The sequence below is a fragment of the Tyto alba genome, unplaced genomic scaffold (genome assembly GCF_018691265.1).
Source record: "Tyto alba isolate M040663 unplaced genomic scaffold, T.alba_DEE_v4.0 Super-Scaffold_16, whole genome shotgun sequence".
Lineage (NCBI taxonomy): Eukaryota > Metazoa > Chordata > Aves > Strigiformes > Tytonidae > Tyto > Tyto alba.
This window is the reverse complement of record NW_024881278.1, coordinates 25396135-25415489: the sequence shown is the minus strand read 5'-3', so window position 1 is coordinate 25415489 and position 19355 is coordinate 25396135. Positions and strand designations below refer to the sequence as shown.

Here is a 19355-nt window from a genome sequence, read left to right as displayed (position 1 = left end):
CTGAAAACCACTCTGCGAAGGTACGAGGGTTTGGTTTTTAAAGGCTGGGCAATCCCGTTCACAAGATCACTTGCAAGGCAAAATAACTCCAGACAGAATTAGAATAAGATGACTGTGCCAAACACATGATGCAAGTATTGATTTAGGGGTGCCATTGGTATGGAGTATAACAGGGATAATGTCGAATACAAAACCATGCTGTGTTGCTGATAAACAGCCTCACAATGCAGCGTACCGCTAGGCATAGCAAGGAAGCCACAGCAGGTCACGTTCAGATTGTATCCGCTGCACAGTTTCATTTCATTTTTTAAAATTCTCTCTTTTATTTTTAAATTAACTTTATACCTGCTATGCACTGCTCACCTGCTTTACTGCAGTTGAAGTTTATTTGCTCTTAAATCTGTATGCTGGCTGGGTGTTGAAACTGCCCTCAAGTTTTTGGACATTAATATCTAAAAATATCCTCCCCTGGCCCTCCCTCACCCTCTTTAAGGGGTTAAACTTGCTGCTTATCAAATACTTTGTCTTTGTTAACCTTGGCCATCCCCTATCCTTTGTTGTGAGGCCAGGGCTGCTGACCACAGCTGCTGTTAGGTGGTTGGTTACTTGTGGTGTAAGAGCACTAGTAGCAGCACTGAAGATGTACAATACTGCAGAAAGCCAGCTGCTTTCAAGGCTTTCTTTGCCTCCTCTCCTTTGGACAGGGATTACTAGAAGCACAGCGGCTTTCTTTGGGATAGTTTTATCACTTTCCCCGTTTACCTCTTGAAGTGCTGATTTCCCAACATCCCCGAGGAGCTGTGGAAGCAATGGGTGTTGCATGCAGTATAGTGAGGGACAGTAGTGTTTGAGCACAGTTACTTAGTATTGTCAAATCTATACCTTCAGTGGTAGCCACCTGGGGAGGTGGGTGGCATTCACACCTACACAGCTGCTTCCCTAACCCCCTTCCCTGAGAACAAGAAAGCCTAGGTAGCATTAAAGGCACAGTATAGGTTTTTCTTCCTTGCCCAAGCACTGGGATATGCTTCCATAGATACCTAAAGGCCATCATAATTCCTTTTAATTTGAAAGGTTTCACCTTTCACCATCAGCTCCATGGTATCTGAGCACGGGAAGCCTCTTCTAAAGGGAGCTCTCTTCTAATAGGAGACACAGAGAAGCAATTCCTCTGGTTCTTCTCAAACCGTGACAGCCTCTATGACCACTGAGATGGAAAAACTTTGCAAGTTGTCTAGTTCAAACTATGCAAAAATAGCAGGACTGCACTTCCAATAAGGCTGCTCTTCTATCCCTGCTTGATGCCAGCTTGTGAGAGTGAAATTGAGTAGTGCAAGACTATCAAGATTTAATCCATTTACAGAATTTCAGTTGTATGAATTTGATTTGAAAGTATTTGCGCTACATGTATACATCACAACTTGTCATAGATGCCTGCACTGACACTACATTATGTGAACATTCTTATTCCAGAGACTAGCTACATTGATAAAATCACTTACTACAGCTAACCAAGCTAAAAATAAATTTCTAAAAAATAGGCTGCCTTTTGGCTCAAGGATCTCACATGAACGCCATTTTTACTTTGTGATGCTGCTATTTTTGATGCTGCTATTTTATATTTGATGGTTTGGGAAAACTGCTTTCAAACAATGGGTTACTTCCAAACCATTTCCTTTGATTGTTCTTCGTTCACTATTCAAAGTAAGAGATTAGTTAAAAAGGGTCTATGCTTCTAGTCTGTCTGATTTGCTGTGTCAGCCAGCAAATAATATGTAATAGAGAATTTCTCAGAGACTGCAAAATCTATAAGCCGAGAGTCTTCTAACCACTGGTGACTATGATGATATTCAAAGAAAAATAATTTAAAGCTGCACAAATGTGAAATTAATACTTATCTCAAATACTTGCAAAACCATTTTTCATTAGTGAAAAACAGTTCTGGGCTTTCAAGGTTGCTTGTTTCACCTATTTGTGGTATTCTAGGAACAACAGCAAGGCATTCAAAAGTGCAGGTTTCTGCTCCTGAAGCCTAGAAATCTCCGGGGCTTGTGGGTTTTATCAGTCTCTCTCTACATTTACTTACTTTTCTTGCTCTCAAGGCAAGACACTTTTCAGGCAAACAGGATATCAAATGGTCCATGAACCTGGTGCTGAAGATACTGCAGGCAATTTTGCTCTTAATGTGCATGAAATATGTACAGAATCTCTTACTCTCACTGAAGTCACAAGGAGAACTGATACCTGCTTGTACTGCAGGAGCTTGTCCTGAACTATCCTCATGTACATAATGATCAGAAAAGATTTAAATGCTGTGGGGTCTGGCTGTATGTTAACAAGTCTATAAGCTCTCCTACAACATCAAACTTTGAGCCTCACAATGCAGTAATGGATCATACAGGACTTCAGAAACGCTTTACTGCGGCATTTGTTTAAGTTGTACCTAGCTTCATTTGTCTGTATTAGTCACTGCTGTGCCCTGCCAGGCTGCAAGTGACAGCCTCAAAAAGAAAACACAACTGCCTGCCAATCTGGCAGAAAAATTACTATAACTAGAAGTTCAGAAATTCTATAGATTTTGTTTAGATGCAAGGGAATAATACTGATCTCTTCTTAAAAACCATACAATCCCATAGAAGCACCAAACCTGCTCACCCTTAGCAGCTTTGGGAAACATTGCCCAGGGGAGTATTTATGTAAGGATGAAGCTAACTTTCCTCCTTGTTTAAAAAAATAATCACAATCTCAGAGCCACTTGAGAATTTATTTTAAATGCCATTCATAGTTCATCCTTCACTACCAATTAAGTTTGGCCGGGTTGGTATGTTATGTGTAAATGTGTTGAACAAGTGCTGTATTTCAGCCACATGCTGCTTCTTTAGTGCTGGTTCATGTCATGTTCAATGCAGGTGTTAAGGTCTATAATACACAGATTGGCTTGACAGGTTGCTGTTCCTTGTAACACAAGTAAAGACAGAGATCACAAGGATAAGTTTACCACTGAATGGCAATGGTGTTTGCAGTGCTAATAAATGGCATAGCAGCTTTTCATGACCCCCAGGGTTAACAGCCCCAGACACAGAAGAGCCAAAGCATGGGCAGTGGTGTCCCAGTGGCTCTTCATTTCAGGTATCCAGCATTGCCCTCAGCCTCCTACTCTATTCGCTTCAGGATCACTAACTGCTTACAAACAAGGCTTCACTCTTTCAACAAATTAGACTCCTCCTGCCCTGGCCTGGCTAGCTCCGAAAGGAAAGACCTCTTTACAATCTGGCTCTTTATTTTCTTACTCTGCTTTAGCCTGGGGCACAGCCCACTTACCAAATGGTGCTGGAGACCTGTACACTTTTCAAAGCACCAGACCCCAACCAGAAGAGATTGCTCAGGGGACACAGGAGATGCTCATTCCATCTAGGGTTTCATAACCAAATCTGCACCTGTGAAGATGCAGTTGACACTACATTTCTTGTAGCTCTGAGGTACACAAATGTGTGTGTACATACAGACACACACATTTCCTTCACTGCTCTAGAGCACAGAGGATGCCAGAACCATTCCATCAGCTCAGCTGTTTACAAACATAAAGTTATGAGGCCACATCAGGGTCCCTCCTACTAAATGGGTCTTACTCCAATATCTTTCCAATGACTAGTGAAAGTTAGGCCTGTTGGGAAATCACATTTCTCTGCTTTTGCTCATGTTGCCTTGGGCAATACCATTCCTTACTGTCTACAGTGTGGAAAAAAACCCTGAACACTCTGTGGCTCTCTGTACAAAGGGCACTGCAGGTTACTGAAAAATTCAGTGTTGACACCAAAATCTCAGCATAACTCAGAGATGGCAGCCCTATGTTTTATTTAAGCATTGACCAAAATTAATCTTTTATTTATTCTGAGTGTAAAAGTCTTACTTGCTGTAAATGATCATTATGTGCGATTTGCCTCTGGGCCTTAATGACACAGGTCTTGCTTGTCATTTCAGTGCCCCAGTTTTCCTGGAGCTTTAAGAGGAACTGCATTTGCTGAACAGTGACATCTTGTACCTGGGATGGAGTAACCCCATGCAACTGTACAGCCTGGACATCAACTGGGAGAGAAGCAGCTCTGCAGAAAAGGATTTGGGGATGCTGGTGGACAACAACTGCTGACTCGTGCTCAGTAGGGCACCATGAAGGCTAATGGCATACAGCACTGCCCTAGGTAATGCATCACAGTAGACCAAAGTAATTATTTCCTTTGATTTGGCATAGATCTGAAGTGCTGTCACCAGTTTTGAGTTCCCCAGTACCAGAAAGATGATGACAAACTGGAGAAGGGCAAGTGGAGGGCCACTGAGACGGCTGAGGGGACCATGATATTATGAGGAGTCTGATAGATGAGCATTTATTCAGCCTTTCCCTCTCCAGGCGAAGGAGGTACCCAGTTGCCATCTTCAGCTACCTAATGGGTGACTGGAAAAAAGATGGGACCAAACTTTTCTCAGAGGTGCTCAGTTGCAACAGTTAAGGTATAGCAAGGGAAATTCTGGTTCATTAGCTATTAAGAAAAAGTTATTCACAAGGAGTTGTGTAGCATCAGAACATGTGTCCAGAGAGGTGGTGGAATATTCGTCCTTGGAAATACTCAAAGCTTGGTTGGACACGACCCTGAGGAAGCAGCTCTGTATTTGAAGCTGGCCCCGCTGTGAGTAGGATGACCTCCAGAGAAAATGTCCTTTCTCACCTAAATTCTTTGATGATTTTAATGTGCCTCACAACATGTGTGCTAAGATATTAAGCACACTCAATATATCATCACTGGTGTCAGGTATCATCAACGCTTTCATCAGCTGGAACACTCCCAAGCTGACTCAAATACTGTACGTCTTGTTTAAACGCAATTAAAAAGGCACACAGTAGTTTCTCTGTATCTCAATTAGCCTTGTACCATGCATGTTGACATTCAAAATTAGCTGGCTTGGAAGCTTGTTCCCCACTCAATTCAGGGCTTATATTGAGCTTACCTAGTGTGTTGTAAAACTTACTAAGTCTCACAAAGCAAGGACCATCATTCAGAGTCACATTAACCACAATTTGGATTTTGGGGGAATCAAAGCAAAGCTCACACAGTACAAATCTAATGAATCAAACCCTAAAAGATTAATGTTCCTGAATAATGCAGCAAACCTCACATCGAGCTCCAGAGACCTGCCTCTTCTTTAATTGCTCTGCTGTTAGGATGTAAGAGGAACAGTGGGCAGTGACATCTCTCCCACATGGGCATCTATTATTGTAATGTTAAGTGCTATCTCCTATCACTCCCCTAATCCTCTTTGGGAAGCTCTGCTACAGCATTTATGTTCTTATCTTTGTTTAGTCAATGCTGGCAAATAAAAGCATAAACAAATAATCTTCACTGTACAGCTTGGCACTACTGAGATGCTGCCATTTGTGTTCCAGATGATTTTTATTTGCAGTCTCTTATGCTGGTGACACTCTTGGAAAGCAGATACAGCCCAGTAAGTGATGCAACTGTAAAACTGATGTTTTTATGAGCCTGCTCTTTGTATAAAAATGAATGCTGAACAGGTGAACACAAACAATGAGAGAACTGGGCTAAATACAAAAACAACAATGCAGTAATTTCTCTGGAACAAGTCAATGTAATTTCACCCCATTTCCTGCCTTAGGCCATACACTAGGAGATGCTCAACTGTCTCATGTGACATTTAAGGAAGTATGTGATCTATAAAAACACAGGCACCCACTTAAATTACAGTCTCCCTCCATCTTCGGGGAAAGAACAGGGGTAGACTCTTCCACAAGGCAGTGCAGAGCAGGAGCCTAACGAAACGGGCTCTGTACCAACCTTGGAGTAGTCCCTCTCTGGGCAACAGGTGGAGAGAGTGACCAACCCATTTACCTAAGCTAAAGGCCGAGAACTCAGCAACGTGAATTTTCACCTATGACTTAAAAGCACTTAAAATGGAATTACTACCTCTCAGAAGAAAAGAGGAAGTATAAAAGCCCATTGTTTTGTTTATTTCATACAAAGCTGATGGCTATTAAGTAAAGCACGACAGAAAAATTACTACCCACCCAAGTTCCAAAAATACTAGTAATGAGGACTGATTTAGGCAAACATTATATTCAACAATGCCAGTGAACTGCACGACTCCAGAGAGCAACTGCAAGACAGAGATGCTCAAGCCTGTTTCTGATTAGGCAGTTCCCAGTTGGTATGCTGCGCTCAGTGACTGGCTCCAGTCCGTGCCCTTCCTGATGGAGGAAAGGCTTGGCTAACTACACTGGTCATAAATCTCCCCACTGAAAGATGATTAGCTTGAAAATCCCCTGTTCTGTCAGGAAGCCATACAGAAGAATTGCAAATCCATTAAATTACATCTTGCAGATATGTATCTAAGGAAAATACATGGCATTTGGTGATATATGGAAACTACCATTTTATACCTTCAGACAGCTTATACAAATATCTCTTTCCAAATTAACATTCTTGCCATCTGATTCTCATTAGACTCACTCAACTGCTCCACTAATCTTATATTTTTCCTCCCAAGGGATTAACATTGATTTTTTTTGTCTTGCGCAAACACAGGAAGGTCATACTGTTTCCTACAGGGTAGATTCATTCAATAAGGAACTATGCTATTAAACCTGACTTGACATTATTGTCAATAGAGCTGAGCTGCCACAATGCTGCTTATTTTTAAGAGAATTTCAATGCAACTCTCCTGAGTCCAGCTACATCCATCATTCCACTCCATGATACACAGAAGCCATTTGACAACTCATTAAAAATATATATAAAAAATGGAGGTCTGGGCTGTGTTCCAGAGAAGCCCTACTAACATTCTTACTCCACCTCTAATTTTAAAAATAATAAAACTCAAAATAATTACAAAATACTTCTGGGAATAGAAGTTCTTCAACAGAAAAAGGAAACAGGAAGGCAGGACAGCAGGTGGGCCTGCAAGAACATTTTAGATGGACATTCTGGGTTTCAGGTCACATGTGAGGACAGTATGAATATTCAGTCACTGCTGGTCTGCATGCCCGAATGGACAAGCACTGTTTTGGGTTTGGTTAAGTCCTACTTACCGGGACCTTTGGTGCTGCCCTGTTCCTCCCTTGTAAACTGATCAAGCTCCAGTATCGGAGGGATCAGGTTGTTGTTCCCACATCTCGTCCTGGAAGGTTGCTCCAGAACCTCTCTGCACTGATGGCTGGGAACCCTCCTCAATCTGCAGCACCAATTTATACCAGATGAAGCTGCATCCTTTAGTTGATGCAGCTTTTCTCTCCACACAGCATTCACTATTTGTTTCCACACATACCTGCAGAGAGCAAATGTATCCCTTCCCAGTCTCTGTTTTGCTACCCTGTGAAGCCAAGCTCTCTCTTGCCCATCCCTGACCATCATCCATCATAGGGGTTTTCTGTTGTTTGTTTTTCCCCTGTTCTTTTTACAGCCAGGCCTTCTCTCTCTTGAGCACTTTCGCAAAAACATAGGCAAAAGTCACATTAGCAATATTAAACAGCAGCTCACTGATAGACTGGAGCCTTATAGAAGCATGAAGAAGGATAAGAGGAAAGGAGCAAGAGGAGTGTTTTCAACAGTGTAAGAATTGCACAAGTTTAGATGTCACAAAGAACAAACAGGAAACCTGTATTAATTTCCTGCCTCAGAAATCGAATTTTCCAAAGTGTTGAGGAGTTCCTCCCAATTTCTTGGTCCTGGATTGTTTGTTCTGTTGTTTTCAGACACTCCTTCAATATGACTGGAACAAGCTTCTGACCTAAGTGCACTTTCAGATTCTTTGTAAGTGAATTTTACCTTTCTTGGATAAAATAGCAAGATAAATAGCACTGAAAGAGCCTTCTGGGGCAAATCAAGGTTGGGTTCATCTCCTGCAGAAATCTACAAGGCAGAGAGGGGCAAAAAAGGAGGAAACAATCTGTTGAACGGCTAATGGAAGAGAAAATAAATGACTTTAACTATGTCAGAGTGGTCAATGCTTTACCTTGGTATTTTAAAGTAAGCTGCAGTCTATTCTTTTTGCTGTCTTTTCTATGTCCCTTCCAATTCTTTCCCCTCCCCTTCTCTCTTACACACCTATATATTTGCCTGTTCTCCAAATGTACTGTAGCAATGCAGTGCACTGAACAGAAAAAAAAAATCAGAAAAACTGTTAACAGCATATAGGGATTTCCCCGTATCAAGGGAAAACTTACAGGATGGGCTAAACTGTTTAAATGTTTTGTACTGTCAGAGTAGTCCAAAAACGTCCTGCTGGAGACTAGGACTTAGCAAATTCACCCTTCCAGTGTTTTCTTGTACACTCCATCTTAGGTAGGTCTGAGAGTCCCAGAGTCTGTAGCTCTCCAAGATGCATTACAGAAGATGTCACTGGTCTTCCTTTGGGTTGCTAAAATCTCCTGTTGACTGTCATTATTACTTACTTAATTAAGAAAGAAAGAAAAAAAAAAAAAGGCACTTTGTTCAAGGTTGCTCCATTTTTGGAAAGGCTTGTAATGACTGTCTGCTCAAATGCTTTTTCTACCTTCAGGTCTGTCATTTCTCAAAAATCCAAACCCCTTCTCACCAGGGGAAACTGCAGAACTGTACTGGTACAAAGATGTTCTGCTTGCACTGCATTTGCAGAGCAGGAGGATACATTCACTGTCAGAGAAAGGAAGCACCCTCCCTCCCCCGCTGCAAAAAGCTATTTTTTGCAGGCGTTGTCATATCTTATCCCCAGGAAGAGAAGAGGGCTGTGCTAGAAAGTCGTCAGATTCACATTTGCTTCTGTTTTACCCTGGGCTTCCCAGCACTGCTGTAACAATTGATCAGTACAATGGAGGGCAAGGCACAACACACAGGCAAAGCAGACTACTCTAATGAAAACAAATCCTTGTGAGAGGAAGAAATAGATCACAGATCTGCCTCCTAAATCCCTCTCCCACCACAATGTTTTCATCACTACTTACATTTAGGGACATAAGGGTACTCAGAGCTGTAAAGCACATCATTTGTGCTGAACAGCCACAGTGCTTTGCCCAAAATAATTTGTGGTCCAAAAGCCCAAATGAATAAAACACCATAGGAATCAAGACATATAATTAGAATAAGTAAGATTTTGCGCTTACAGAGTGCCTGTCATCAGAAAGTATGAACAGATATTAATTAAGCTCCACAAACCCCAGATGAAGTAGATTAGTAGCTTCATCCCTGTTTTACAGAGGTTTAGAGTGAAGTGTGACACATAATCACAGCTCAAAGTGCAGCAGAGCTGGCGGTGCCAGGGCTGGCAAGAGCCAGGGCTCCACCTCCCCTCCAGCCCACTCCACTGAATTGCCTTCGATGGAAAATGTCTGAGTTGCTGTTCTTTGCTCTCTGGAAGAGGAAGGACCCACCCTATTGCACAACAGTAGGAAAGCCCTAGCCCGAAGTGTTTTGATAAATACCATGAAATGGTGCTTAGTTTTGGAAGACAAACCAGGAGCTCGCTTGCCGTCATCCATTTGCTTTGGGTGCTCTATCTCCCTCTTTCTAAAACGCCAAGAGATGGCCTCTGCGTCTGCATCCCCCACAAACAGTCCTAATAACATGGCTCATGGCTTCTCAGGTTTGGAGGACACAGCGTAAGTAATATCTTAAGTACTGTAATCTGCAGTGTTGGTTTTTATTTTTCTATTTCTATTCATTTTACTATATTAAAGTCAGAAGCCACACCGACCTAGGATCACACAGACACAATGTAATTAAAAACTACAGTCAATACGTACATCAAAACCTTGAAATAACCCTCTCCTGAAGCAGGTTTTACATACAGAAATTCTGGATAATAAATATAAATAATAAACATATCTGATACCATCCAAAAATATTTAAAGTAATGAATTCAGGTGTATGTATGTATTTAAGAAAAAAACCCTTTCAAAATAGTGTTACTAGTAAAGCTTCAATTGTTTTGTATGTCAAAGAACAGTTAGAAATAACTTTTGCTGTCACTACTGAAATTCAGGTTTTTATGACAGCAATTTCCCAAAGATTCCCTTTAAGTATTTATTTAAGTAGCAGACGTAATGGTGAAAAATATTCTCAGTATCACAAAAACAGTACAACTGTCCACTTAATCAAAATTACCCAGTCCCTAACTCTGCTTACCACCTTTGCCAAAACAAGCGCAAGGGAAGCATTCAATACAGCTATGAAGAAGTATCTCCAGAACAGATAAAACCAGGTTGCTCATTGTGTCTCTAGATACAATTATCCACCTAATTACACTTACGACAAATGCACAGTTGTCCTAACTACAGGGGATGCATTTTAATTGTGATGTTCAACTCTCTATACACAAATGCAAAAAACCGAGCAAGAAATGTCACTAGAAAATGGAAACAGACCATGGAATACTTACCTACAAAATAGCATACAAACCGGATAAACTATGGACATAAAGCAGCTCCTTAGATGATAAATAACTCTATTAATGTGAAAACGATGCTCTTTTGGTCCCACATTTAAGCACAGAAAGCATTCTAGCTTCAGCTTTCAAGGTAAAAATGTTTTTAATTAGGGTCCTAGCTACCTTGCAAGACATACAGAGCTTGGTATGATAGAGCTATGATAATTTATTCATGCTGAGAATCTGCCCCATGATTTATATGATTACTTCATGGCAGCATGAAACAAATCCCCAAGGAAGTAACGCATGTCATCCTTGAAAATATTAAGCAATCAAGCCATGATTTTATTATGTGAATAGATGCCTTTGAAAACAAGGATGCATGCACCATACTGTGAGGTAAAATGAAATAAATGAACAGAAATAATTCATTTCCATGTTCTAATCAGTGGAAATTGTAGTCTTCAAATTATCCTGATGCTACCAAATGCAAGTCTGGAGACAATAGGTTGACTCTTATACTAAAATGAACATGAAACTGCATCCTAAGTACACAATGAAGGCCAAATTAAACAGTCCAAGAGTCTTCGTAAAGGTTCTTTCTTTTTACTCAGCCCTTGCATCCAACTGAACAATTACGAGCAGAAGATTTTAACAAAGCACCATATAGTTTTTAAACGCTCAAATCTAATCAAAAGCAATGTACTTATCTTAGGCAAAAGGAATGTAAAATATACAAAACACTGGTTTCAGTCAAGTTCTTCAGTTTCTAGTATTACCAGCAGAGAGAAATTGTGTTCCACCAGCTAAAAGGACGTCTCTGGCAATCAGAATGAAGAATATATATCAAAGACTAGAACTGCATGCTTCCTGGCTGTGCTGTATTCACAGACCAGGGCCCTGACATCTCTGCAAGGACCCAACACAACACCGTTATACTTCTCGCTGCTATTATAAATTGCCACACATTCATTAGAGATGCTGACTGTTGAGAAAAAAAATCTAGCCCCTGCAGACAGAAGATGGAAAAAGAGCTGTGATAACGAGATCAGGTTAACACAAAACATTTGAAAGGGAATGTTGTGTTTGTATGAAAATGTGTATACGTAACAATTATATGAATAGAAGACCACAGGGCAGTGAGGGTTTTTTAACACTGAGTCTACAACACTGTCTTTGAAACTAAGCTAGTTTTTCCTGAGTGCATGATTTGCTCTAGCCTTCTCATTTTAAAAAGAACTGTAAGAAGTCCAGAGAGAGGCAACAGTAATAATGGAAGGAATGGGACTGGTTCGGTGGTAGATATGTATAAAATCAGTAATGGGAGGGGGGATGAATAAGAAGCAGTAGCGTTTTACGTCTTCCAAAATAAGAATAAGATGCATCAGTATGGCTAGGAAGAGCTGCATCAAGAACATACAAAATTTGGCCGTTCTTTGTACAGCAGAAAGCAGACCTGTGGGTCTCCTTGCTGAAGGGTACTGTGAATGCTGAAAGCTAACACAGGCTCAAGACAAGATCACAGGAAATCCACTGCGAATTACTAAGCAAATAGAATCTATGTCCACTTCAGGACATACCTGAGCTAAGTCATAACCTTAGAAGTACCATATATGCCTGCCCTGCTCTCATTCTTCCCTAGGCACTTCCTCATGATGTTGTTGGAATGAAGACCTAGTTGAACCTCGTCTGATCTAGTACAGTCATGCCAATGTCACATTTAGTATCTACTTGCAGAAAAAATTCCTGGTATTAGCTTCAGATTCACTTTGGGGGGGGATGACTGGATGGAAAGCAGCTTTGCAGAAAAGGGCCTGTCAGACAACAAGCTGGCTATGAGCCAGCAATGTGCCCTTGCAGCAAAGGCAGCTAACGGTATCCTGGGCTGCATTAGGAGTGTTGCCAGAAGGTACAGGGAGGTGATCCTTCCCTTCTACTCAGCACTGCTGAGGCCACACCTGGAGTAGGGTGTCCAGTACCAGGAGGACATGGACATAGTGAAGTGAATCCAGCAAAAGGCCACTGAGATCATTAAGGGACTGGAGCATCTGTCACACAAGGAGAAGCCAAGAAAGCTGAGAGATTTCAGTCTGTAGAAGAGAATTCTTGGGTGGGACCTTATTGATACAGTTAAATATCTGATGGTAAGGTGTAAAGAAGATGGAGCCAGACTCTTCTCAGTGGTATCCAGTGATTGGATGGGCACAAACTGAAACACAAGAAATTCCACTTAAATGTGAGAAAAAGCTTTGTTTATTGTAAGGGTGATAAAACACTGGAAGAGGTTGCCCAGAGAGGTTGTAGAGTCTCCATCCTTGGAGACATTCAAACCCCAGCTGGACATGGTTCTGGTACCCTGCTCTAGCTGAACCTGCTTGAGGAGGGGCTTGGACAACATGATCTCCCAAGATCTCTTTCAACCTCAACCATTTCATGATTCTGCTATGTGGGTGATATCTCCCAAACTGCATTTACCAAAGGAACTTCAAAAAATAACCAGGCCTTCCTGGGGAAAGGCCAAAATCTGCACTAATCTCAGAAAGCAAGGGTCACAAAACAGCCTACAGTCTGTTGGCCCAGTTTAGGTGATAAACTCAGGTGAGTGGGAAGCTTGTTTTTCCAACTTCAGTTGGAGGGTACTGTATGACTGTAAAGCCCTTCTGCATGGCTGCCAATCTTCCTTTTTGTGGTGCAGATGACAGTCTCTCTAAGGAAAAGCAGAACTCTCATGATTAACACAACCGGTGTTACCTTTATATTCTATTTGACTTGATTATGGAACAAATACATTTTCACTAGATTATGTTTTCCACCCATTTATGTTGGCACAATGGAACACAGAAATACATTACGAAGGCTGATTTCCATTTTAACCTTCACAAAAACTCACTAAACAAAACCCAATATATATTTCACTTTGTTTTGCTATCAAGCATAGGGATGAGGTAGTGCAGACAGCTATGTGGCATCCTGATAACAACCTTATCATCCTTGCCCCAGCCTTCAAGAGAAGTGAGGAATCATTACAATCTTCCACTGCGATCAATAACACTCAAGTATGAGTCAAGTGAATTTTTCTTCCTTTGTTTTGATGGTACGTTTTTGTTGCTTTCATTAAATCTGGCACAGTGACGGAAATGAGGGTGCCCATTTCCCTCCCTTTTAGATGCGTGATTCTCTTTCTTCTTCCCTGAACTAAAACGTGTTGAGAATTGCTCTAACTTGACAAAGTGCTATGTGAGATGCATGCGGGACAAGAGTCTTCTGAATATCTCAGTATGTTTTTAGTTTATCTTGCAATAGTACATATGAAGCTTTAGGACTCAAATCCAACATGCTGGCATTGATTTTCTCCTCCTCTGAATCAAAAGGGAGAACGGTACTGAATTCACTGTGGCTGGGAACTAGCAAATTTCAATGTCTTTCTCTAGTGACATACAGGTAGGTGGGTTTGTGTATCACTTTACAAGGAAGTGTCATCTGCCCCAGCTTATATTTTCTGACTTGATTGGGCACATGTCGGTTTTGTTATCACCATCCCAAAGCTGTGTATATCATGATGTTATATAGCCAAATTTAGTACATACTGAAAGAAATAAGCTGTAGTTATTTGGTTTAAAAATGTGCAGTCAGAGATTAGCATCTGGCATGGCTGCCTAGTTACAGTGTAAGACAAGGGGATATGGGCTAAAGCTCTCATTTTTGGACCAGCGAAGATACCTACTCAGTAGAAACTCCATCCACCCCCCTGGGAGGGAGAAGTGCTCTATGATCTTTGCAAGCAGGCCCCAGAAGGAGCCTGTGAAAGGGAAGGAGAAGAAAAGAACAGGGCTGTTCTCGACGATCTTTGCAAGCAGGCCCCAGAAGGAGCCTGTGAAAGGGAAGACAAAAAGAACAGGGCTGTTGTAGTAAAGGGAGGGCAGACAGAAATGTGCGAGACAGAACAAGGAGAAATGCGGAAAAAAATCCCTAGCAACTTTTATTTCCTAAAGAGAGCTGTGGTCTTACAGTATGTGCAGTTTCTAAGGGCCAAGCCAAGCTAATTGTTTCTGACAGCAAACAGTTGTTCAACCAGAGGAGTAGCTCCAAACCTCACCAGGGGTACTTTTGTACTTAAGGATGCTCCCAATAGCCCCAAAACATGATTTTACATGTTTTTTTTTCCAAATGAAAACAGAACTCCACAAACGTGTTTCCTTAGATTAGGTATTAGCCAGCAATACTTACTTTGGAAAGGCCATTGGTGGATTCTTAATACAGGCTTTAGGATCCTGTGGCATCACTTACAAACTGCAAGTGCTAGTAAGAAGCAGCACAACTATATGTTATTTTCAATGTGCCTGTAGTTTCCTAACCACATTATTGGACACTAAGTGCCAACAGCCCCCATGACGAAGTACACTGTGCTACCCATCTCTCATCAGATGCACTCAGCACTGCGGTCCTGCTCTACGGTGCTGCTCTTCCATGCAGCACTGTACTTTATATGGAAAGCACACTAATTTGACAGCTATTGTGAACACCCTACAATCACAGTAAAACACGGCCATTTTCAGCTACACAGAGAAAGAACTTCTGTTTCTTATGGTGGTGATTCTACCCTGTGTAAAAGTGAAGTTATTGACATCCAGTGGACTCATTCATTGCTAGATCTGTGCCCTTCATTTAAAGCCAGCAACGCTCTTCAGGTTGGAATTTTCCAAATATAGCTTTGACAACCCAGTTCTGAGAGCCCAGGGGAAGAGACATGACTACTTTGCTAATTGATGCTGATACACGAGGGAGAATCAGCACTGTCTACAGCAGTTTTCCCTTAAAGTGGACTAGGTCAGTTGGATGGCAGTTGTACTAAGTCCAACAGTAATTCTCATAATCAGACCCTCTTTCCCTAAATTCCTACACATCCACAACTGTATTACTACAGTGGGAAAACTATGTACTCCAGTGTTTGGGGGAGCCCAGCACTGAAACAGCATGTGTGAATTTAATTTCAGCTGCCTGTGTATGTGTCTTGCATAGTTTCAAGCCACTTGGAACTAGCTGATAATTTAGTTTGGCCTTTTGCATAATCCAAGACATAGATTTCTCTCTGGTAGGGGACTGAACATATTGTGCTCAAGAACCTGTATTTTTAATAACAGTACAGCTAGTACTTGGCTAATACATATATTTCAGAAAGACATGCAGTCTTCTTCTGATGGCCTCTAGGAGATGCAGAATTTACCATTTGTTATATTATATCCTCAATTGCATAAACCCAGTCTTAAGTTCTCCCTGGGGACACTGTCTCATTCAGTACACAGGACAAAATCACTGAGCTAGCAGCCATTCAATATTTTATTTTCGCCCTTTTTATTTGATGCATAGCCCTAAAAGCCCTGTTTACTGCACATTATTCCAGCTCTGTTCTGAAGGCAGAATGATTAATTTCTTTACAGGCTTTTCTATAGTGCTCATCAGATGCTTCTAACTTGTTATGTGCAATTTCCTAGCTTTTGGAAAAGCATACAAAGGAATGCCATTATGTGGCATTCTATAACTACTACCATGATTCATATCAGCAGGGATAGACCAGACCTTTGCTGTCTTAGCTAACAGGTGTAAACCACAGGCTGCCAGCATGGCCAAGCTAAAGGAGATGAGGCACATGCTGAAGCAAGTGATTTTCACTGATACGTGCTGGCACCAAGATGAGAAGATTCAGAATTTTAAGGAGATTTAAGGCTATGGAGTGTAAGTACTCTTACAGGTTCACACTCTTGTCTCTCTCATAAGATCAAACCCTTTAGTTCATTCTTTCCAACATGCCCACCCCTCAACCCATGTGTCTCAACCTGCTTAACTCAGTCTCATTCTTCTTATCCAGAGTTATCTATCTTCTCTTATTTTCTATCTATCCCTATTTCTCTCATTTTGTTACTGAGTTTATCGTTCCTCTTCCCTACTTGCTTTTGGACTGAGCCTTTGCTCCCAAATTTCCCATCTCACTGTCTTTTTTACCGCTCCTAAATTTTACTTCCATCCCTTGACTAAGAGAGGATGGATGTTACTGGGGTTTGAGGTGAATGAGCATTCACAGACTCCTTAGAGGTTTCAGAAACACATATCTACTAAGCATGTGTAAAATGTGTTTTTTAAAGGTTATAATTTGGATAACCTAGGAAGGATTTTCTTAGGGATGGTAAAAAGCACGTTAGTATGTTAGAAAGACTATGCATTCCTAACAAAACCTGGAAACACTAAAGCACAGTAAAGAAGATGTCACAGAAGTCTTTAAGGTATCTTCTTTAGCCTCATTTTCAGAAACAGTTAAGCCATGTTGCGTGACATTTTCCAAAGTAAACTGGGCCAGAGCAGATGTGCATCCCAGAAATTTTTATTCCAAATCACTGTAGTTTCAGAAAATTGCAAGCAACTGAAATGGGAAGACACAGTATGTGGTTCTGCTCATAAAATAAGACAAAAATGAAAGCTTTTAGTATCATGTTGGCATCTAACCTGCTGGCTGCTCTGGTATCAGTGATTTGTCTGATATCTTGACACTGAGCAAAGTACGTCATTCTACCTTGACAGGTTTTTACCGACTGATTTTCTAAAGGTTGGATCACAGCAAGAGAGTATTATTGCCCCATATAAGCCTGATATATGCATAGCTGTTCTGTAACCTTCTCCTGACATAGGCACCAGCCATTCATTTGCTGGCTTTGCACTGGACATTCATTATTACCAAATATCTCATCCCTTGCCTGTTCTACTATTTTCTCTCAATTATAACTTCACTTTACACTTGTCCTCTTGTGCACTGATACCCCTTCAGTTTTGGAGTTGCCTGCAAACCTCATCAGAACCAAATTTATACTAGCAGATTTGTATTTCCTGGCAAAGACACAAAGCAGTCACATGGATATAGAATTCCCGTAAAAATTAAATTAGTCAAGAAAGACTTCTAAAATCCCAGAGAGACCTAGTAAGGGCTACAGTTAACAAGACACATCATTAAAGAAATATTAACTGTTCTGATTTCATAAGAGAAGTGGGTTTTGGTCTTCCACAAATGCCCTGTATTATAATTATTGTTATTATTATTAAGCTCTAGGCCCTGTGTCTGTACATAAGTTTGTTTTGGTGATGGTGCAACAGAAAAAAAATACTTGTTGGGTAGGAGTGTTACCAAAAAAACCCAGAAACGAGTCACTGCCCCTACGCAAGGTTGGAGCTCAGCCACTGCTTAAGACAATAAGAGATTCATTTTATTGTAAACTCATAGTTTATCTTGATTTGAGTAAACACAAGACCCCAGACCAAGATTTACAAACCCCGTATGTATCTATATTCTATAGTTATTGAGTTCAGATCTTTCAAACATCAGTGTACTGCTTATTTAAAATGTGTAACAGTTAGCAGAAAAAGCAGCAAAGACAAAGCAGTGAATTGACTTCCAAAACTATCAGCCTTTGTCAATTAAAATATTTACTTTTGACACAAGTCCTAATTAGTTAAAAACATTCAATCCAGTCTTAAAATAGAGGTTCAAGCTACCCAATTTATTCTTGGAACACTCACTTGCTCTCAGGATTAGGAAGACAATGGCATCCAGAGCAAGCATGAGCCCTCTCCCCTCTTATTACAGTTAATCAGAAACATAAATACTATAATGGAGCTGAGCCCCTGCAAACTCACCAGGCTGTGCATAATTTCCACTCCAGCTGGATTCACTGTGAGCGCTTCATCATACAATTGCCTAGCCTCCTCCAAATTGCCTTTCATCTCTGCAAGCCTCCCACGCATGTACAGTACAGCATGAGATGTGGGGAAAAGACTAGCTGCCTCCTGGATACAAAAACCTGCTTCTTTGAGATGCTGTTGTTCCATGAAGAGTTCAGCTAAAAAAAACAAAGCAAAACAAAACAAAAACCAAAACCACCCTATGATTAGTTGAAATAAGTGAGAGACCTTTTTTCACATTAATTACATATCATCTTTCTTAAGCATATTAAAACATGAGGCCATGATCCTGCACAGTGCTTACTTCTATGGTTAGTGCTTACTATCACAAGTGGATTCACTGAATGAATATTTTTTTAATGCTAAGGGATCTAATACAGATGTTCATGGACATCTTTAGGTGTCGTCCTGACAGAGGACGGCCTGAAGGATTCCACAATCAGGAATGTAAACAGTGCTGAACTGAGCCCTAAGGAAGCAGGGCTGGTAGCCACTTGGAGCCATCATATGTATTTCCAAATAATCTGGGGAAAAAAAGAACAAAATAAGCCATCACTGTCTACTGAGAACTTTAAACATGTCAGAGTAATAGGATACATCTGACTGAGCTGGACATTTAGTAAGTTATTTAAAAGAGTATTTCCACATCTTAAAAGATGATTAAAAGTGTTTCTCTCTGCTTATTTGTCTAGTTATGAGATATCTGTCTCTTAACTTTTCAGAGACTATTAAAATCGAAAGGCTTTTATCATAGAGACTTATTTATGTTGTGTATTCAGACATGTACTTCCTCATACATACTCTACAGAAAAACAAGAGAGCTCTTGGAAGGGACTGCTTAGTCATTTACTTTCTTCAACTATCAGCAACTATCTTAGTGGTTTACTTAGGAAAAAAAAAATGTAACAGGCATACTAATGTGCTTGGTTGTCAATTTGTTAATCAAATAATTTCCTATGTTTAACATAAGTTTCATAACATATCACATGGTTAAACTTTAATGTTTCTCAGGATTTGGACTAGATGGTTAGACTAAATGATCATTGTGGGGTCCCTTCCAACTTAAACTGTCTATTCTAATTCTAGATTTATTATGCATTTAACCCTTGCAAAAGGCTTCAAAAGTGAGACTCAGTTTTCACTGCCACACATAACTGAAATGGGAAATTGTGGTTTTAGACACATATATATATATACGTATGTATCATGCACATATGTAAATA

At 40.6% G+C, this 19355-nt stretch overlaps 1 protein-coding gene across 4 annotated transcripts in view; it reads right to left on the bottom strand.

Annotated features, from left to right (window-relative positions):
* Positions 1 to 19355, bottom strand: part of TTC7A (tetratricopeptide repeat domain 7A) — a 178138-nt gene that overhangs the window by 21602 nt on the left and 137181 nt on the right. For all 4 annotated transcript variants that reach the window (XM_032985268.2, XM_032985270.2, XM_032985269.2 and 1 more), the window contains one exon: positions 18088 to 18290. In XM_032985268.2, the coding sequence (XP_032841159.2) occupies positions 18088 to 18290 (203 nt within the window). The remainder of the gene's footprint in view (positions 1 to 18087; positions 18291 to 19355) is intronic.